The 22842-nt window shown below is 33.6% G+C and overlaps 3 protein-coding genes across 4 annotated transcripts; all 3 read left to right on the plus strand.

The window, feature by feature from the left end:
- The first annotated feature begins 56 nt into the window (after positions 1 to 56).
- Positions 57 to 1130, plus strand: LOC133668688 (putative MO25-like protein At5g47540). The gene has a single exon (XM_062088640.1). The coding sequence runs from the start codon at positions 57 to 59 to the stop codon at positions 1128 to 1130; it is 1074 nt and encodes a 357-aa protein (XP_061944624.1).
- A 1356-nt stretch (positions 1131 to 2486) lies between these two features.
- LOC133667836 (small ribosomal subunit protein eS26x-like) lies at positions 2487 to 4361 on the plus strand. The gene is made up of 5 exons (XM_062087510.1): positions 2487 to 2639; positions 2748 to 2840; positions 2961 to 3045; positions 3134 to 3267; positions 4054 to 4361. The coding sequence occupies exons 1-5, from the start codon at positions 2637 to 2639 to the stop codon at positions 4135 to 4137; spliced, it is 399 nt and encodes a 132-aa protein (XP_061943494.1). The 5' UTR covers positions 2487 to 2636; the 3' UTR covers positions 4138 to 4361.
- A 7586-nt stretch (positions 4362 to 11947) lies between these two features.
- Positions 11948 to 22756, plus strand: LOC133706286 (uncharacterized). 2 transcript variants are annotated; one of them, XM_062131784.1, is made up of 10 exons: positions 11948 to 12768; positions 15559 to 15835; positions 16808 to 16987; positions 18879 to 18971; positions 19885 to 20067; positions 20141 to 20240; positions 20317 to 20499; positions 21021 to 21526; positions 21640 to 22118; positions 22203 to 22756. In XM_062131784.1, the coding sequence occupies exons 1-10, from the start codon at positions 12626 to 12628 to the stop codon at positions 22255 to 22257; spliced, it is 2199 nt and encodes a 732-aa protein (XP_061987768.1). In that variant the 5' UTR covers positions 11948 to 12625; the 3' UTR covers positions 22258 to 22756. The 2 variants fall into 2 exon arrangements, with proteins under 2 accessions (XP_061987768.1, XP_061987769.1); XM_062131785.1 differs by having other exon boundaries at positions 12634 to 12768; positions 15484 to 15835.
- The last annotated feature ends 86 nt before the right edge of the window (positions 22757 to 22842 follow it).

Genomic DNA, 22842 nt, shown 5'->3' on the forward strand with positions numbered 1-22842 from the left:
GCCATTATAGAAGGCTCGATTGTGAGTTTATTTGCCACACCCCATTTGACATCAACATGGGATTTTCTCATATATTTCTCAAGAACAAAACTAAGACTACTCCTGTCGAAATAGTACGAGAAACTCGGAGGCTCTTGCTGTGTATCAGTTCTGATCATGGTTTAAAACAAGAAGAGAAGAAGAAGAAGGCAGATTTAAAACAAGAAGAGAAGGCGGCGGCAGCGCTGGCTAAGAATATCAGGGCTTTGAAGTCAATTGCTTATGGCAATGATGAGTCTTCTGCAGTCTCAAGAGCCTGTGCACAATTGACAGAGGAGTTCTTCAGAGAGAACACACTTCCTCTCCTCATCGCCTGTCTTCCGAAATTGACCTTGGAGGCCCAGAGAGATGCCACTCAAGTTGTTGCAAATCTACTACGGCATAAAGTTCAGTCCCGGTTGATTGCATCAGAATACCTGGAGAAAAATACTGATGTTCTTGATCTTTTGGTAGCAGGTTGTGGAAACATGGACATGGCTATCCAATACGGTGAAATGCTAAGGGCGTGTCTGCGTCACCAGAGCGCTGCGAGATATGTTCTTGAATCACCAACACATCTGAAGAAGTTTTTTGATTATATACAGCTTCGGTATTTCGACATTGCCTCAAATGCCGCCTTAACGCTCAAAGAACTATTGACAAGGCATAAATATTCTCTAGTTCCTGAATTTCTTTCTAAGAACTATGAATGGTTCTTCGCGGATTTTAATTCGAAGCTGCTGGAATCCTCTGATTATTTTACAAGAATACAAGCTACCAAGCTGCTCGGACACATGCTGTTGGATCACTCTAATTCAGTTGTGATGGCACGATACGTGAGCTCGAGGAACAATCTGAGGATTGTTATGAATCTCCTCAGGGATTCAAGTAAGTGCATCCGGATAGAGGCATTTCATGTTTTCAAGCTCTTTGCTGCAAATCAAAATAGGCCTTCCGACATCATCACCGTGCTTGTGGCAAACAGGTGCAAGCTTCTTCGTTTCCTTGCTGATTTCAAGACAGATAAAGAGGATGAATGTTTCGAGGCAGACAAGGCTCAAGTCATGAAAGAAATAGTTGCCCTTGATCCTAGAGATCAGAGCTATGAGTGACCTCGGTTGCTGCTTGTAGTAATTTGATGTATTTCACATAATTAACTTCGCATATGTTTGCATGTCAAATTATGTAAAAACTATACAATTTGAATGCAAGAGAAAACGATTTTATTTTCTTAATTTTTATGAGCAATAGTGAGTATTTCTTTTTAATAGAAGAACATAGAGTGTTCATTGAAACATGCATCAGTATAGGATTTATTTACACTAGATTTATGTGATTATGAACATGATATATGGTTTAGTTAAGGTTGTATTTTACAGTGAATTTAGGTTGTGGAATATTTAAAAATAACACGTTGATAATAGAAATTTTATAATTATAATAACTTTTTAATTTTTATTGTAAAATATTTTTTATCCTATAAACTTTATCTTTGAACTCTTTATTATTTGATTAATATTAAAGATAAATAAATTTTTATTAATAAATCAAATATATTTTCATGAATAAAATCAATATCAAGTTTAATTAAGTGATTGGCTATAATATTAGGTTGTTTAGAAGTTGATTTTCATAAATATTTTTAATTTATTTTTGTAGAATTATCCTGATCTTATGGATTTATTTATTTTTAATCGATTTTAACCTTCAATGTTGGAAATTTTGGAAATGAAGTTTCATAATTTATTTGTTTATTTTGTATGAAATTATCTCAATCTCATGAATCAGGTTACGGGCTTAATAGGTTAATTTGAGTTGTTTTTTTAATTATTTTTAATTAATTTTTTTATTTTATCATTCAATATTGAATTGATTAAAAATTGAGTTTCGTATTTTTTATATTTTTTTCTATGGTGTTTATTCCAATCTCATGATCAAGGTTGCGGATTTGGAAGGTTAAGATGAGTTGACTTGAGTAGTTTTTTTTTTTGTTTTTTTTTAATTTAATTTTTATTTATTTTCTATAGGGTTATCATGGTTTCATGACTCATGTTGTAAATTTTATAAGTTAACCCAGATCGATTTTATATATCGTTTTGTTAATATTTAAAAAACATATATCATATAATAGTACAAAAAAAATTATATAAAATTTACATCCTTATTGTTTTTCAATTTATCCTTTTAATAATAAAAAATTAAATTTATATGATACAATTTTTAAATATTTCTTTAAAAAATAAATTCCAATTAAGAATTTAAATTAAAACAAGAATATACATGCATGCATACAGACTGGCCGGGCCGGTCTTAATTTGGGCCTAGAGGCCTTTTATATGCATGCATGCATACATACATACATACATACATGTATGTATGTATGCATGTATATATGTATGTATGTATGCATGCATGCATGCATATAAAAGGCCTCTAGGCCCAAATTAAGACCGGCCCGGCCAGTGAATAGCGAGGGTATAACCATTCACACCTATAAAATGTCCCCTTTGCAACAATTATCATCTCGTCTCACCCACAAAAAAACCCTAGCGGCCGTGCTGAAGAGCCAGCTCTCTAAATCCCTAAGCTGCCTTCTTCACTAACAACCGCCAGCAACCATGGTGAGTTCGACGGATCTCATTTCTACCGCCACCTACAGCAACAAACAAGCTCTTTCCGCCTTGTTGCTCTAACGATCTATTTATTTTTTATTTTTTGAATTGGTGCAGACATTCAAGCGAAGGAATGGAGGCCGCAACAAGCACGGTCGTGGACACACCAAGTTCATCCGATGCTCCAACTGCGGCAAATGCTGCCCGAAGGTACATCACGAAAATTCTATCTTGTATTGTCTATTCGCTCTGTGAATCGTTATTTTCAGAAAGACCCTGATTGATTTGTCTGTTTATTTTGGATTTTAATCATTAATAAATAAATAAAAGGACAAGGCAATTAAGAGGTTTCTCGTGAGGAACATAGTGGAGCAAGCTGCTGTCAGGGATGTTCAAGAATCCTGTGTTTATGATGGTAAATAACTAGCTAAACAAGTTTTTAATCATGCTTTACTTTGCTCGATTTGGTCATGGACTTTATTGTTTCTTTGTTGTGGTATTAGGGTATGTCTTGCCCAAACTGTACGTCAAGATGCAGTACTGTGTCTCTTGTGCTATTCACTCCCGTGTTGTGAGGGTTCGCTCTCGCTCTGAGCGCAGGAACAGGGAGCCCCCACAGCGTTTCATTAGACGCAGGGTACCCTTTTCTTATCTCTTTGCTTAATTAATTATCATTATCATTATTAATTTGCAATGCTGTTACAAATGTGTATTTAATTTGTTTTTTTATGGATTTGGTTTTCTTTTCTTTTTCTTTTTTAAATGTTTAGAAATTGATGGTTTACTTGTTGATGATGGTAGATCATTTTGTGCCTTATAATTTTAATGATTGTATTCCCTTATTGGATCTGTTTCTTGTTCGTTGAAACAGATCCTTTTTCAATATGTTATTGTTCTGCTTGTCATTTACAATAGTGCATTGCCAAGTATTGGATATCCATTGTGTAGATGATCCTTTTATATGCATTTAAAAACATTCTTAATTTACAAGATGATGTTCTTTGCTTGTTAGTTGAAGTTTGTATTCTTGATGGGTTTTTTTTTTCTGATTTGTAAGCATTGAATGTGGGGAACTGAGTCATGAAATTAAAGTCATTTTCTCCATTTTATTTTCCTTTGTATAGCATGTTAGCTTTTGTCATGTGAATGTGGCTGTTTGTGCATCTGTATTTACAACTTTCTTGTGGCTGCCATCTTGGGCTTACTTGTGGGATCCTAAGCCAATCCGAGCAAATGATACTGTTAATTTAGCCCTGTTTGGGATTGCACCCCAAACATAGGGCGGCCAAATTTCAATATTTTTTTGTTTAAAATTAATTTTTTTGATGTTCTAAAATGAAAAAAAATATTTAGATATTTTATTTTGAGCGAAAAACATTTTGTGCAATCAAACTCCTTATTTCTTGTGTTTTATATATCACAGGATGACATGCCAAAGCCAGGGCAGCCTGGACAACCTGGGCAAGCACCTCGTCCTGCAGGGGGGGCACCTGCTGCTCGTACCTAGAGTATCAAATCAAACTCTTCTACTGGCAATTCTGCTTCATGTTGCTGTTTGAACTAGATGAATTTGTTTCGGTATTTACTGTTAAGACTTGTGAATTATTTTTAGGTTGTCAAAGTTTTGACTGATGAGAATGCTTTCTGAATCCCTTGTTTCTGAGTTTCATTTAAATCCTATCAGTCTGTTTTGCTACAGCTAAGATAATGGTAATATATCGAAGTTATCCATGGTATGTAGTCAAAACTAGATTTATTTAAATGGGGTTTGAAGTTAAAAGTAATTCAAAATAAATAAAATAATAAAAAAGTAAAAAGTTTTTAATATAAATCAAATATTATTTCTGTATGGTGTGGTGTATATAGGGAAAGTTATTAATTAGATATTTTAAAAGATTTAATAGATTGTTACTTTCATGAAGCTTATTCTTGCCATCAAAATTGATTCCTCTGAAACAAAGATGCTTCAATAGTTTTTCTACTTAATCCTTTAAAAAAGTTTGGTTTTTGAAGAATTTACTCATTTAATAAGTCAGTTAATATTATCGAAGTTAATAGGATCTAAAGTATTTTTTGTTTAATTTAAATTCTTATAAAGTATAAATATGATAAAAATTCAATATAAATTATGTATATTAATGATAAATTCAAGTTTTTAAAAATAATACATATGAATATGATAATAATATTAAAGTTTTATTTTTTTGTTGAATTTTTAAATTTCTGTCTCTGCATTTTTAGATAATAAAATTAGAAATAAATCCGGAACATCTTTATTGGAATTTGGCGTGAAAAATCCGGAATGACATGATAACCTGATCTAGATATACTTTGTTATAATGGTTATCTCTACTATCAATAAATAAGAAAAAAAAAATTCACTCAAAATGGTTATAATTGTTTGTTTAAACTTCTTCACTCTAAAACTACCTATAAGCTGTAGGGTCGAGATATTAATGTAAGATGGATGGATATAAAAAGGGTTTTAGTTATGATTCACAAAATACATATTCCATCAGAAAATGGTGTCGTTTCAGATGATGAAGACACAACTGGAACCAAACTCATTGGCAGTAGTTTTGATCCGAGTCTAAGTCAATTTATCAATTGAGCTATTCACAGCACTGATTAGTGTTGATATATATATATATATATATATATATATATATATATGGTTAACGTCAATAACTACTAAAATGAGAAGTTAGTCTTCCTAGTAAAAGTAAATGATAAATGCACATTGGAAATAATTTACCCCTTTTACACATTTTTATTTATTTTATTTTGGAGGTTAATTCTACTTGCTATGAACTATAATTTTTGCTTTTACAAATACATAATGCAAGTATACCTTATTTACATAAAATATAAGAGGAAAAAAATTTAAACATAAATTACAATAATCTTATTGAAGTGTTATGAAATTAAAAAATAATCATAATAATCATAAAGATTAATTACAATCTAAAAATAGTTAAATTAAATAATTGAAAAAAAATAAGAGGAAAACAAAAAAAAATTAATGAAAAAAAAAGGAGTACAAGTGTTCTTAGGCCTAGAAAGACTATTGCCTAGCCAAGAATGAAAATGTTTGAGCGAGCACACTAAATAACTAACGCATCATCATCTCTATTGTAGTAGATAGTAGGGGTGTTCATGGTTTGGTTCGGTCCGGTTTTAACCTAAAAATACAACCAAACCGGAAAATGATATTCTTTATTAATACAACCCGGACCAAACCAAGAACCAGTTCAAACCGAACCGATTTTGTTCGGTTCGGGTAGGTTTTTTAGCCAAAAAAACCAGAAAAACCAGATTGTTCTATGGTAACAGTGATAACCATTGTTCACTGGCTTCCCCTTCCCCTTTCAGATGATGTTAAGAAATATTTGTATATTAATAATCAAACTACACAATTTTGACATAATAAAATAACTCCTAGAATCTCTCCTTGCCTATGGGTTACGATCTGCAGGGAGAGCTTGGATAACCATTGAAGCAAAATACTGCTTTTGGATAACCTTTGGGCTTACAATCTGCTTTTGGGGGAAGGGGAAGGGGAAGAAGGTGGGGCGGCTGAGAAGGGGAAAGGGGGAAAGGGGAAGGGGAAGAAGGTGGGGCGGCTGAGAAGGGGAAAGGGGGAAAGGGGAAGGCTAGGAAGGTGGAAAGGGAAGGGGAAGGGGAAGAAGGTGGGGCGGCTGAGAAGGGGAAGGGGAAGGTGGGGCGGTTGAGAAGGATGAAGGGGAAGAAGGTGGGGTGGCTGGGAAGGGGAAGGGGAAGGTGGGGCAGTTGAGAAGGATGAAGGGGGAAGGGGGAAGGGGGGAAGAAGGTGGGGCGGCTGAGAAGGGGAAGGTGAGGCGGTTGAGAAGGATGAAGGGGGAAGGGGGAAGGGGGAAGGGGAAGGGGAAGAAGGTGGGGCGGCTGAGAAGGGGAAGGCTGGGAAGGGGAAGGTGGGGCGGTTGAGAAGGGTGAAGGGGGAAGGGGAAGGGGGTGGGGCGGCTGGGAATAGGGAAGGGGGAAAGGAGAAGGGAAGGAAAGGCTGGAAAGGGAGAGGGGAGGGGGGGGTTGGCGGCTGGAAAGGAGTAAATTGATTTAGGGTTAGGGATGGATGCTTTTATACCTTTTTTTAAACCGGTCCGGTTTGATCCGGTTCAATCGGTTTAAGCTGTTTTAAACCGGAACTGAACCGGACCGGGTGGTTTTTTTTATTTTTTAATCGGTTTATTCGGTTTTTTTTATCGGTTCGGTTTTTTCGGTTAATTTTTTCTCGGTTTTTTCGGTTTAATCGGTTGGTCGGTTTTTTTGAACACTACTAATAGACAGTCATCTACTAAATAATTTTTCAATCATTTTTTATGACTCCAAAATTAACTGTCTAAGTTTTTAAACCCTAAAAATTTAAATTTCTAACTTGTTTTCACCTTAAAGATCAAACCTTAATAAACTCATTTCTAATCTCATATCACCCTCTAATCACTCTAAAAAATAAAAATTAAAAAAATAAACAAATTATAATCCTCAATCTATGTTTTTTGTCATGGTTAAAAGAAAACATCACTTCCATTAAATTTCTCTCATAAATACAAATATATTGCAATTAAGATTGATCTTTTTAGTGGTTAAAATATGTTTCTCTTTCTGCAACTTTTTTTGACGACTCTCTCTACTCTCTCAACATAAAAGAATTTTGTGGTTGACATATAAAATGCTAAAATAATAGGGACCAAATAATGCATGAGATGAAACTTTATGGACCAAAGTGAAATTTTATGCTCCAAAATGAAAAAAAGTTTTTTTTTTGTTAAATTTAGTCTTTGAGCTTTTATTTTTTTTTTAAACTACAACATAAAATCATATTATGTAACATTGAAGTATTCCTTGACATTTCATATATGTAAAAGCATACAAAATGAAAGAAATCTTAACACATAAAATCATGCTAATATAATTTGGAAAGGTACAATTGCAAAGAAATAAAGTTAGATGCACTATTTTAAGTGATGGTTTTGGGCTGGACAGTGGTTATATTTGTCAAATTAATGGTGGATCTGAAGGAAAGTGGATAGATTGATTGATTGAAGATGAATCGAATGTGATGGTTAAGTGAAAAGTATGGGATTTTAGCAGAGAGAGGAGGTGTTTTGTTTTTCTTCTTTCATCTTTTATTTTTTACGTGGGAGTGATTTCTTTTTGTAAAAACAAGTTTTTATTGGTCTTTTTTTTTTCTATAGGATATTTTTTTTATTTTTTTTCATCAAGATTTAATTTATACCGTTGGGTTCATGTTAAAGCTTGAAAAATTGAAAGATTTCATATTCTTTCTCTGGAAGAAATCTCCAATAGGGAAACTTTGTGGTGAAATATTACTTAAAATTTTTCTTTTCTTGACTATGCAGACCTCTTCCTGTAATATTTTCTAGTTTTACTTGAATCTCTACTTTATAGAAAATAATCTCTATTTATTATTTTTTTCTTTATTTATATGATCTTCAATTATATTATTTGATCCTTCATCATTATATTTTTTTTTCCTTGCTAATCATTTCACCCCCTAATGTTTTTTTTTTCATTTTTTTATCTTAACTTTTCATACAAAATAAAATAAATAATTTTGTAAAAAATTATGAACCAGCCATTATTATAAACTTTTATACCATGGACCCGCTTCAATGGTCATGATTTATTATTTAAAAACGATCATATTTATTTATTTTTTTTAACGATCAAGCTTTACACTCAAGAATAACTAGTATTATTTATCAACATGATTATACGAACTTTATATTGTACCTCGATTATATGACAGAATTCATCAATCCGAATCTATATTCATGACTCATGTTTTAATTACATTTTTTTTAGGATTCGTTAATTTCATCCATGCACTCATCTTGATACTTAAATCAACTTTATGGATTTATTTATCCCATTCATTTACTTAACTCATTCATCACATTTCTAAATTTATTAATCTCATCCATACACTTAATTAATACTTAAATCAACTTTTTTAGATTCATTCAATCCATTTATGTGCTCGAACTTGTACTCTACATCATCCATGATCTCCAATTCTTTTTAATTTCTCATAACTCGCATTTTAAAACATTTTATCTCTCGTCATTGTGGTCAGATTAACATTTAGTAAACTAAATTTGCCATTGCGACTGATTTAAATTTTATATATTAAATTTCACTGTTTTGGTCAATTCAAATTCACATAATAAATCTCACCATTGTGGTCAATTTAATTTTTCATATACTAAATTCCATTGTTGTTGTTGATTCTAATCTCATATATTAATTTTTTCACTACAGTCAATTCTAATTTCGCGTGTTAATAACTCTTGCCGAGAAAACTTATTTCTTTTTATATCATTTTTTTCTCTATATTGTTGTATTTTTACTTAATAGTATTTTTCATGCCCCATAGGTAATATTCATATGATAATATTTTCCTACCCTGTAAGCAATATTCACATTTTTTTTCCTGTCTTATAGGCAATATTCACATAATAATATTTTTCTTATCTACTAGGCAATATTCATATAATTTATTTTCCTGCTCGTAAACATAATTTACATAAAATTATAGAAGTCTCCATATAAACATTTGACTTTAACTAATAATTAACTAGTCTTGTCCAAACGATCGACTAAGATATAAAATAAATAAGTCTTTGTTCAAACAACCGACTTTAACATATAATTAACTAGTCTCTGTTCAAATCGCCAACTAGGATATATAATAGACAAGTCTATATCCAATCATCTAAATTTAACATATAATTAATTAGTCTTCATCCAAACAATTAACTAATATATAAAATAGATAAGTGATTGACTAACATATAAAATAAATAAGTTTTCATCCAAACAACTGACTTATATATGTAATTAATCAATCTTTATCCTTGCAGTCAACTTAACATCTATGTTATCAAATTTCACCATTGCGATCATTTTGAATTTTGCATAATGATCTTGTTGTTGCGATCAATTTAACACACAATAACCCTTGCTTATGTTATCGACTTAATTTTATCAAGTTATCTTCACTTATGTGATCGTCTTAATTTTATCAAATTATTATTGTATGCTTCATAATGAATTTATATTCATGTTTTATATAACAATCCCATGTTCAAGGCTTTCATTGGGCACCACTATAAGTAGCTCAATTGATAAATTGACTAGGATTCAAATTAAAATAACTGCCAATGAAATGTTTAAATTCTCATCAATATCATTTTTCAATTCTCAACCTGCATTATATTAATTACTGTTCATTAAGGTCATTTAACAATCTGAAGTAGATATCACATCATTTTTATCTCATTAACATCATTCATCTATTTAATACAAGTGTTTTGTCATCTTTTAACTCATTAATACCATTAATCATTTCAAAACAAATATTATACCTACCTTAATACAATTCATTAATTCAAAACAATTGTTACGCCATCTTTGGCTCATCATTAGCATTCAATTTTCTTTCACAATGATATTATACCATGTTTGCATCACTTATCACATCTATTCATCTTATGAAGCATTAAGTTAATTTTGGCTCACCAAAACCTTATTTTTTTTTGGATTCGAGAAAATCCCACCTCTTCAAAAACACACTTTATAAATTCAGGTAAAGCGAGTGAAAAAAAATAATAAATTAAAATTCATGTTCAATCTAAATACTTATCGAGTCAGTTTACTTCACTAATCATTCATTTTAACAAACACATGGCATGCATATTTTTTCAACCCATCCTATATAGGATCCCATAATCATAATCTTCCCAAAATCCATTCACGTTAACTCAACATTACACAAAATAAAAAAATAATTCTTAAGGATCACAATCATACATAATATACAATTCCTACTTCATAACAAAAAAACTCAACACAAAATCAGCCCAAATACTAAAATTTCCAAACTGTTTTAACCATGGTCGGCACTAACAAATCTTAAACTCCATGTTCTAGTCCTAATTTCTCTCATTTGTCATCAAATTAATCCATTTCCAACACTAATTTACCAAGAATTCAACCTAATTTGACAATTCCATAAAAGTACACAAACCCTAACCAGCCTAAAAATCAGAGTTTTTCATTTCTTCATGAAATTAATCCAAATTAAATCATAACCGACTTTCAATTTCTTTTAATTAACCCTTAATTATGTTGCAATATCAAAATTAGCCATCAATTTACATCATTTAGCTTTAATCCCTTAAATTTCGTAAACCTTAACTTTGTCACATACCTATGGTCACCTTTTATATTCCTAATCTCGTGATTTCCATTTTTATTAGGTTCGAACCCAAGTTTAAGGGATCTTGCTCAAAACAGATAACCCAAGATTCCATGCAATGTAAATAGCAGGAGCAATTGATCATGATACTTAAACCATGTATATCATATTCAATTCCTATAAATTCTATTTCTTTGGACAAATAAACCATAATCTTATAATAATATCCCACTTTAGCAATTGCTGAAAACAATTTATCAATATCAAGGTTTTTCTAAGAAATATTAAAAATCTTAATTGGTCTGTAGAGTCCGAATAAAAAAATTAATTGAGTATAAAAATATATAAAAGATTAAAATTTTATTAAAAGATATTTTACAATATAAATATTTAACATGAAATATTAACTTGTATAAAATTATTTGTGAGTAAAGATAAAATTAATTTTAAATTGATTGATAAAATTTAAAATCCAAAAAACATTGTATTTCTACGTTGAAAGATTTTAAACGTTTCAAATATGACTTACTTATATAATGGTGGAATGAAAAGTTAAAAGTAGACTCACATTAAATCGAAGAATTATTTGATCTAATTTACGTGATCGTTGAGCTTAAAACACATCCATATACCCAGATTCAAATTGATTATAAAACATTTTTTGATAATTTTTTTTAATCAACCCATAAACTAATATGTATGAACAATTTCCCCCCACAATTTTAGCTTTTGTAAAAAACGTTAGGTTATTTAAACTGAAAAAAAGTTTTGAAATTAAAATAATGGCTGAATCCAAACAATCTTGTATAATTAAAGATTGGAGGGGAGCGTCGGAGCAAGCTTTCTCTGCATATTTATTTTTATTAATGTGAATGTTTGGATTAATGTGTATTTAATTAATTTTATAAATTTTAAAATTAATAATTTTATAAATCTTTAATAATTTTGAAAGGATACAAATTTATAATTATTGAAGAACAAATATAACACCTTCAAGTTAATTTAATGCTTATTTTATTCTTAAAATATTATATGTAATTCGGTTATAGCATGCTTTGTATTTAAGCCTGTAAATTTTTATTCTTTTTCGTATGCTTGTTCTCTTTCATGTGTTTTAAAGTTATTTGGTAATTTTATGTTTACGTTGAAATCTTCATCACATTGAATTGTACAAAACATTTGCAAATTATCGATGAAAATGATAATTTTCCTTAGGATTGCTTGTACAGGGATGCTGCCAAGACCCCCCAAGTCTCTACCTTTAGCACTTTCATGGCGAAAGAAGGTCTCTCCGGTCTCTAAGATTGAGGCCCCCTTCGCTCTGGAGTTCCGATTGGCAGTAAATTCCATTAATCCGTGGTTTATAGTGTTGAATTTTGGGTTTAGGGACAGTTTTGGGGTCTATGGAGAAATGGGGAATGGGTTTGGGTGAGGTACTTTCACTTTTAGTGGAGTCTTCACATTGTGAGATAGATCAGTTAATTAACTGTATAGATGAACAACGGTCCAGATCTCTTTTGAACTAATGAAGCTAGCCCCACCAAGAACTTGCCACGTCATCATCACCCCCCTCCTTTTGGAACCTCTGGCTCTGGGCAATGGAGTAGTGCTATAATATAGTTAGTGGTTTAGGGGCTGTCTAAGTCTTGGTTTCAGTCAGGGAACTGAAAGGTCAGGGGCTGGAGCTTGCCCTGTGGTTGTGTAAAAGCTCTTTCTGTGTTTGAGACTTTGAACGGAGATGATGTGCCTTTTGTACTGCATGCATGATTGCAGCAGCAGCAGCAGCAGCAGCAGTGAGGACAAGAAAGATTTGGAAGTTAATCGAAGCAATAAGGCAAAGCAAAAGAGAAGAAAGAAACCATTTTGGCTCTTCTTATCAAGGTGAACTTCTTCCCAAGTTTTAAGAGTCTTTCTGCTTCTGCTTTCAGTTTTAGTATATTCTAACAGATAGAGAGGGAATAAAAACTGCTGGGTTTTGTTATTTGTCTATCCAACGAATTGGGTTTATTAGAGAATTTAGGATTTTTGTTGCATTTCCTATTTCCTATTTATGTTTTTTACTATTTGGTGCAATTTTCTCTAGTTTTCCTATTTTAGAAATTTATTCCTAATACGGTTTTAGGGTTCATTAAAACATGGTGATAGTATAAGAGCAATTATTTCTCCTCCTCCTTCCGTTTTTCCATTCTTCTCTCCTCTCCTTTCCTCACCAATTTGCTTTTCTTGTCCCGAATCAGTAAGTCCCACTTGGTCAATACTCACATTGTTACTGTGACTGCTGGACTTTACCCTGGTATGGAAGAATTTGGCCTGGTGGGTTGGTTCTTAAAGCTGGGATATATCATCAAACAGTTCCCATGATTGTTGTGTGCAAGAATCATTCCAGCATGATAATTTGTGATTTTCATAAGCTAAGGAATAAAAATCATAATGGTTGTTCAATAGAACTGCAGAAGATGCCTCAACATGGCTATGGTTGCAGCATCATGTTTGCTTGCTTACTTCTGAAAAGGTACAGTGGGATATTTGCTCAATTTGGTTATGAACGCTGTGAGCTATTATATCAATTTTTGATCTAGGAATGTCACGTAGTTGAGCTTACCAAAGTCTGCTGCTAGAGCTCGAAACTAAGCCAATCATTTGTGCAGACCTTTGGATTGACAAACATTTGAATTGTAGAACTTGGGTTGCTTGTTAGCCATCGAGGAGGTTATCTTCTCATTAAAATCTTCACCATGTAGTTTTTATCATGTCTTCATTTAGTTAAAGTAACACCTCTCTCTCTCTGTTTTTTTGGGTATCTGTGTCCTTTCGGAGCACCGCAACAAGTCCTCCATAGCTTGTGACTAGTTGCGCCAGGGCACTCTAGTTCTTGGGTTCACAAGGTCGACCAAGTTTTTAGATAAAGTAACATCTGTTGCATGACTCAACCACTTGTGTCTAACACATGTCATTGAGGGTGGGGATTTGTGTCAGGCTTCTTGGTTCAATTACAAAGCGCTCTTCATTGCAGAGAGAGAGAGAGAGGATTTGCCTTGTAACTTAAAAAGCCACATACAGGCGCAAAATCTAATTTAGGTCTGTTTTATACTATGGAATGTTCTCAACTATCAATGTGTCTGGATCTCAAAGTTGGGCATCCTCATACTGCTAGGTCTGAATAATGGCCAAATTATTGTGGTTCACCAATTTATCATCTATACTCGGGATGGTCTCTCATTCAAACTAGGTGCTGTAATTGGAAATGGACATAATCGTTTTGAAAGGAAATGCTCTTTTACGTTTGGTTCCTGTGATACTTTTGTGGATATATTCTGGTTATATGGTTATTGTACTCAAAACATCCAAAATTTGTCTGTATTGACTTCATGAATAAGGTCCTAGCTACATACTTGTAGGTCATCTTGAGACATTTGGATGCCTTGAGCTCTACAGATGCAACTCTGATTTCTAATAGCCTCTTGTTTTGGTCACGGAAATTAGTTAAATTCCGCGAACCCAAAACAATAACATTCTCAAACATCTCATAGACTTGTATAATTTTCTTTATTCTAGGTATCTGGTAATTTTACCAAAAAAGGCTAGAAAATTAATTCAGTTGATTAGTATTGCATCTCTATGCAATGAATTTAATTAATAGGCGATATCTTGGAAGATGTGAAAACATTTAGCACTGGATAGTTTGAACTAGAAAAATAGGTATTAGGTGAGATATAATTAGAAGTGTATAAAAATTGATTTTTGGTCAACACTAAATGCGCTATGAGCAAACATGGAAACTACAACTTTAGTATCATAACATTCTTACTTTCTATGTTGGCCCATTAATGAAGAAGAAGCCACTTTGTTAAGAGAATCTCGGGAAATTTATGACAGGCAAGACTCTTTTTTTGGCCGTGAAGCCTGACTCATGTATTTTACATTTGGATAGCAGGAAAACCCATCAACAAGAAGATTTATTTGATCTTTTACTTATTTAATCTCTTCGACATTTTTAATTTACTTAAGCTCATTTACGAATCCACTTGCTGAGTTACCCTTCAAGTTGAAAAGAAAGGGAGAGAGGTGGAAGCAGGAACATTTTTTTTCTGTTATTATCACTTCTGTGCTCATCACTTCAATCCATATTTGGAGAGAGAAATTATTTTCCTTGATAGTGCTATCTCATTTATGTTAGAGTTCCTTTCTCAAATCCTGGCACCTTTTCTCATTTTACCAGAACATGCTTCATATTTTAGATAAAGCATTTTTTATGGTTGCTCCTGATTTTTTCTTTAGTGAGGAACTTCTCTTCTTTGTTCATATAAGAAGGCTTGAGAAAAGTTTTCAGAAAATGGTATGCAGTGCCACAGTCTGAAGCCGATATGAAAGTAGCTTCAACTTGTCCTGAAGTGTTGAAATTGTTGGTTTTCTTCTCTGCTTGCTGCCAATTTCTTGTTTAGTTGGTTTATTTTTAATGCTTTTCTGGTTTTCCCTATCACTACTCACCATGGGTTCCCTAATCTGTTATTGATACTGGCTTCTATTAATCCATTTATTTTCTGCTTGAAACTTTTATCCTCGTATTTGAAAATTTTCAATTTTTTTTGCTTTCAGTGTTTTGCAGTACTGATTTATCTGTAGTCAGATTTGAAATTTTCAATGGGGCATTGCTTTGGTGAGTGTTCTTAGGCTGCTTTTCCTGGAACTGAAGCATCTATCTCACAATCTGGATATGGGAAATCTTCAAAGGAGTTTGTCACCTTCCTCCCTTTCCACCTCTTCCTCCTCTTCCTCCTCTTCACTTGGTCCACACCCATTGCAAATTGATCCAGAACTCTGGCTAATGGCTGAAAAAAGGACCCAAGAGATACTATATACCATTCAACCTACTTTTGCTTCTGAGCATAAAAGGATGGAAGTCATCGATTATATTCAGAGTTTAATTAAATATTATTTTACAGTTGAGGTGAGAATCGTCCACTACCTTTTCTAGATATTTCTCTTTTTGGCAGAAACATTGAACAAAGCAGTCTGTTTTTTTTTTATCCCAACATTTAATGTAAAAGCATAGAAGTATAAATTTGTGGTTCCTTTTCTGGTTAGTTTGCACAGTCATGTGCCTGTCAGAAGTTTCTTTTGATGTTTTCCTTTCGGAATAGGAAATAAACTAATTTTGACATGGGCATCCTCATTAGGGACTACTCTCTGCTTTTAGTGTTGGAACCATGAAAATTTGAACTGCAATAGTTTTTTTTTATTTTTTTTTATTTTTTTTTATCAAAATGTAAGTGTATTAAAAGATCAAAAAATATACATTACTGGTGAGCCAGCAAGTTCAAATACAAGAGCGGACAGAAAGGGAACAGGCTCCCTTAATGTCCAATAGTTGATTGCTGGGCTCATCTCAAGTTATGCATCTGTATGATGAATTTGCTGGTTTCTCCTAGATTTGTTTGGTTACTTTATGAAGAGAAACTTATGTAGTTTCCTAAAATCAGAGATCTCTTGCTGGTTAATTTGCCTTTTCTTCTTCATGGAAAAACTAGCAATGTCCACACATATCATCATATAGCATGCTGTTGTAGCCTGTCAGGATGTTGTAATGAATGTTTAGCCCGAAAATCTCAGAGTTATTTATACGAGTCCGCCTTTTAATATTCAGTTTAACTAGCTTGCAGCAGTGTTCCATGTAGAATTGCTTAATCTTCTCGGCAATGCCACCTAGTTGGATGTTTATTCTTTGAATCTGAAAGTTGATGCTTTCATGTACACTTGCTTGATCCTTCATGTGGATCTGAAATTTTAATGCATCAACATGTGCAGATATACAAAATTCACGTTTATGACTGCTTTTTCTTGATTTGGACTCTTGGCAGCAATCTTTCCCTGAAGTTAAATTAACATCAACTTATCTTGCATTGGCTTGCCATTTTTACAGGTCTTTGCATTTGGTTCGGTCCCTCTGAAAACCTATCTTCCAGATGGAGATATTGATCTGATGGTCCTCAGTCACCAAAACATGGAGGAAGAATTAGCCAGGGGTGTCTGCACTCTCCTCCAACGTGAAGAGCTTGACCCTGAATTCCAAGTAAATGATGTCCAATATATTCATGCTCAGGTTAACCTTTTCAACTCCGATACTTTAAAAGTGATGACTTTGTGCTCTAGTCAAATATTGAGATGATACTTAGACCCATAAACATATCCCTCAGCACATTAGTTGTCTTTCATTGCCTATTCTTTCAGTTACTCCACAGTGAGCTATTTGTTTATGTATTTATGATCATGATTATGTTGTTGTTGCAATGTGCTTGTGTCCGAAAGCTGAAAAAGATTATTACTTATCCTGCCTTATCTAACTATCGCGTATAACAAGAGCTTGATTGTGTACTTGCAAGCTGATACTGTTGATTATGACGGTATGAATTTAGGTGGTCAATAAATCCTCTCTTCACAATACTTAGTTTCCAATTACTTCTAGGTACTCCAAGAATATGGAACTTATAGTATGCTTCTCCACACCAAATACTTCGTTGCAATCTTATTCATCATTATTGACAAAATCCGTGTAATAATGTCCAAAAGCTCTTGGAAAACTTACAAACAAGAACATTTTTAATTTTCTCCAAGATCATATCAACCAAGCATAATATGTTTTCTTGTTTTGGAATTTTGTGCATGGAATTGTAGCTTTTTTTCAATTGGTCAAGTCTCTAAAACCAACCTTGAAAATTCAGCTGACAACTGATTTGATCATCATAATAAATTTACCAGCACAATACACACGCACACAAGCACACACACGTGTATTCTGTGAGTGTATTAATGTGTGACCATGCGCATATGTGCATATATGTTTAGTTTTTGGAGTAGATGTCTATGAGGCTGCATGCTTTTGTTACAATGTTAAATGATGATCTGAGGTAGTCAAAAAATCTGAAAAGCAGTTCTTGAATCTTGGCAAATGATGCAGCTTGCTTTCTGCTAACATTAATTATGATACCACAACTATTGACACCATTACTCTCCACACCCTATTCATCCAATTTTCTTGTATCAACTCATATGTGATAACAGGATGAGCAGAACCTCATCCAATTTCAGAGAGACGAGGGAAGGGTGTATATTTGTCAAAAACCTAGTGGATAGTCGGTGTAATTTATAAGAACCATTTTTTTTGTTTGCCATGGAGTTGGTAGAAGTGAACAAGAAAACTTGAATTCCACAACCCATTAATTCCAACATGTACATGATCAAATTTCTCATATGTTTCCTAATTTGGTAGCTGGTAAAATAAGAAAGAATTCATTATAGCCTGAGTTTGGAATCTGGCTTCAATGGAGTTTTAATGTTTCTGCAACTAGTTAATTTCTTGAAAATTCTTGTAAAAGAGCCTCTCAATAGTGTATCTACTATCTAATTGAAATGTGAATTCTATATTAAGTTGTGGGAAAATCACAGTTACTATAAATCCTCACTCCCAGTGGTTTTCAATTTTAATCTCCGTTCCAACATGTGGGACGTTTTCAATTTGAAATGTTAATTTAACGGAAACAACTATTCTGAAATAAAACACAATTATCTCATCCTTTGATTGCATGTATAAGTAATATTTTAGGCTAGAGTAACCCAGTTTCTAATATTTTCAGTTGCTAGTATTCATTTTTGAGTTAGGGTGATGTTTGAAAACAAGTTATGGGACTATATTATCTCATTATATGATTTTGAAGTGACTTCTGGTGATCCACATGACTGTGTTACGTTAATCCTTATAACTACACATTTTATACCAGGTTCCATTTTAAGTTTCACAATACGCCTGTTTATAATTTTTTTTTTCTATTTTTTTTCTGTGAATAAAAAAGTAAATCATTATCCTTTTGTTCCGATAACAACCTTCTCTATGTCCTCCCTTAATCATAATTGAAGTAATGTTTAATGATTTCCTGAATCAAAATGGAGCTCTTTTCTTGTGTATGTTGCTTCAATGTTGTGAATTTGGATGGCAGGTTAAGCTTGTAAAGTGTTCTGTGAAGAATATCTCCGTTGACATCTCTTTCAATCAAATGGCAGGGCCCTCTGCTCTATGTTTTTTAGAGCAGGTATGATCCTACACTGTCCCTCACTCCCAGAATCGCTCAGAAACTTGCTTTCTTCTATAAATATACTAGCCATGTGGCACACATATAACAATCTGTCATTGTATTGAGCCTTTCACATGTAACATAAATGTGAGTCCATTCTACCGAGTATACCACAATTATATCATAATTCTGCTTTATTTTGATGGTGTTGAAACTCCTATCTCTGCTCGTAAAGGATTCCTTTATTTTATTATTTTTATTTTATTTTTTTATTTTTTATCTTCTATCCAGCTTCTTAGAATAGTACTCTTTATTCTGATTCTATCTCAAATCAAATAGCTAAGGTCCTGTACCGTTGACCTATCCCTTTTATCCATTGTTTTGTCTTGTAAGCAATCATGCCTATGTAATATAATCTTATTTTGCTTACCAAAGTGGTCTTACTGTAAGTAAGATCAAGACTTAAACCTTTTTCTTTTGTGTTGGATTCTCCTCCTCACAATAGTTGTCTTTTGATTCTTGTTTCCTTTTGTTGTTCTTTGCACTTTTCAGTTCTTATTATTATCATCTGGTTGGTAGATTGGGATCTTTCCTTTTTCATTATCAACATTTCTTTTTGTTTCTCGACTTTAATTTTTTTTTTCTGTATTTGCATAAGAACTCTTCAGCATTTCTGTAAAAATTACCATTTCATTCTTCCTAATTTTTTTTTCTTGGCTTTTATTAACAATCTGATGGTTGAGCTTTTAAAATTAAGTAATTCTTTCCCCCCCTTTTTCTGTGCGTGGGTTCTTCCAAATCCTTGCTTCATCCATTAAGTGAGTTCTCTCTCTCTCTCTCTCTCTCTCTCTCTGCACATATGAAATTAGTCTTCAATTGTAACATAGAATCCAATACATGCTTGACTTCTCTGATGCTAATTGTTTCTCAGGTTGATCAACTTATTGGGCAAGATCATCTTTTCAAACGCAGCATTATCTTGATCAAAGCATGGTGTTTCTATGAGAGCCGAATTCTTGGTGCACACCATGGCTTGATCTCGACATATGCATTACAAATCTTGGTTTTGAATATCATTAATGTTTTCCATTCATCTCTACCTGATCCTTTAGCGGTGAGTACTTTTCATCTCAGCATTTTTGCATCAGCAAATTCACAAGTTAGCTAACTTTATGTTATGTTTGCAGGTCCTCTACAAATTTTTGGATTATTATAGCGCCTTTGATTGGGACAATTATTGTGCCAGTATAAATGGCCCCATTCCCATATCATCCTTCCCACAAACTGGTGAGCATCTAAATGTGTTTGATAGCATCCTATTTGTTCACTTGATTACTTGAGTTTCCCCCTTTTTCTTTAACAGATTCAACACAAGACAATGGGAATGAGTCACTTATCAGTCAGGAGTTTCTGAGGAACTTTAGAGACAAGTTTGCATTTCCGATGAAAGAACTTGAGAATGGTGCCCATGAATTTCCCATTAAGCATCTCAACATAGTGGATCCTCTTAAGAGCAGCAACAACTTAGGACGTAGTGTTAACAAAGGTATGTTTAACAGTATAGAAGCAGCTGTTTTTGGATATTGTTCTATAAATCTAGAGCTCAAGGGATTGAATATGATATCTGTAAAATTTGGAGACAGATTTTTGGGAATTTTTTCTCTACTCCATGGGGACTTTCCATGGTGACATGGAGTAATGGGTACCATGAATGGGATAGTATTTTACACATTAAATTCTCAAAATAGACAACTAGTTCACACCATGCAGTCATGGGATAAAAATAATTTCGTTTCACAATAAATGTTGGAATATTAATGTCCCTGCTAGTGGAAGTAAGAAAGTCTGATGTTCTATTACATGTTTTCCATCTTAAATAATATATTTACATAGTAATAGTATGTTCATGTATATTCTTTGGGTTATATTGTTTGCTATATTTATGTGCACCTAAAAGGTGGAATTAATTTATGGATTTGTTTACATGTTTGGAGAGTGTAGACACTTTGTCTGTTAAGTACTTACTGTAAATACTTAGCTGATGATGACCTATCTATTTCTTACTAGGAAATTTTCATCGAATAAGAGGTGCCCTTTCTTATGGAGCTCAAAGGCTTGGAGAAATAATTGCGTTGCCAGGAGAAGCAATGGGTGGTAGACTTGAGAAGTTCTTTATGAACACTTTGGACAGAAATGGTAGGGGTCAAAGGCCTGATGCTGATGTTCCTGTCCCTGCATTTGGTACTGGAAGATCGGAGGCGTCTGATCTCAATGGAGACTATGACAAGTATTACAGTGGTCTCCTACATGGCCAGTGGTATCACAGTTATGCATTGCCTGTACCTCCTCAGCCCAGTTCGCCATCATCACCTTCACAAATCAAGCTGAAAAGTGCTAGGGATGTGCTGCCTCAGTTGCTGCAAAGCAAGCAGAATATTCTTTCTCAAAGAGGCACAGAGGTGTTCTTCCCAAGGCAAAAATGTCACCCTTATGCTTCACAAGTCCATGTGGCTATTTCTGGTATTGATACAATGAGGAAGTCAAGAGGAACAGGCACATACATCCCTGACATGGTATATCTGTACTCTGCTGTTTTTCTTGCTAATATGACCACATGACTTAGTTTTGCTGCAGTAAAAACAAAATGAATGATCAGTCACTGAATGAAGATGCTTGAATTTTGCAGTGCCATAATCGTTACAAAGATTTGCTATTATGGATGACAATGAGCAATCCAGATTCTAGTCATAGACCATTGTTGAAATCACCTCGAAAGAGTGACTATGCTGAAGATTCCCCAACGTCGGTGAAGAGTAGGAATGGCAACTGCCTTAATATCTCACCAGGGATGGAGAAGAGTGAGAATGGCAGCTGCCTCGATCTTTCACTAGATCAATTCCCACTTCTTCCTTGCAGTGAGAATTCCATGTCATCAGAAATCCATCATTCGTATCAAACCACCACAAAGGCTAGCCAGGCCAAGAATTGTTCTGCCACCTTAGGGAATATTCAATTTGGATCCTTACCATTACTGCCAGGAATGCCTTCATCAGCGGCGAAGAAGCAAGCAGATTCAGGAGTTTTAACATCTATGGATAGAATGCCAGCTGTCCAGAGAAAAAAAATGCAGAAGCAACAAGGGTTCTTGGAGAGTCCTGAGAAAATGTATGGTATTCTCTATCACATTAAGGTTTTGATGATGATATAAAAATTCTCTGCATTTCATTTGTACTGCTTGGTGCACTACAGGGTTCACAGACAACATTTTCAAGTGAAGAATGATACAGACTTTCCCCCTCTCTGACCACCAGGGCACTCACATGTGGAGATTTAAGTAAAAGAGTGGAACTACAGCTCAACAGAAATGCTGATACCTAACCTGACATGGATCCTTACTTACACAGAAATAACGCTGCCCTGGGAAGGCTTGAAATACAATTTTGTTTTTGTTTTCCTTCTGTCAAACCCCAATAATGGAAGCATTTTTGTTGAGGAGGGTCCTTGGATGGGTTTCTCATCCTTTCCACCTCTTTTGAAAAACCTAAGGTACTCTATAGGAACTTTTGTCAGGAAAAAATGGTTATTTTTCTATCCTCTCTCATCCTCGCTAAAGCTTTCTTCACTGTTTGGTGAGCATTCAGCGAGGAGTTTTTAAAGCTTGTATCAGGGTGCTTTCTGTGATAACACTTTTTTCTTTTTATCAACCTATGTGTTTGCTGCTTTGCTTTGAAGCAAACTCCACTTAAAAGTCAAGTGTTTGGCAAGGGAATTTAGGTTCAATATTTACCATGCACTTCCTAGTATTTTGCCGTATGTTTTTATCAATGCTTTACACTTTGGTTCCTGTACTTTGCTTTGGTTCCTATAGTTTGCGTAGTTTATGATTTAG

Source organism: Populus nigra, chromosome 11 (genome assembly GCF_951802175.1).
Source record: "Populus nigra chromosome 11, ddPopNigr1.1, whole genome shotgun sequence".
In the NCBI taxonomy this organism is placed as follows: Eukaryota; Viridiplantae; Streptophyta; class Magnoliopsida; order Malpighiales; family Salicaceae; genus Populus; species Populus nigra.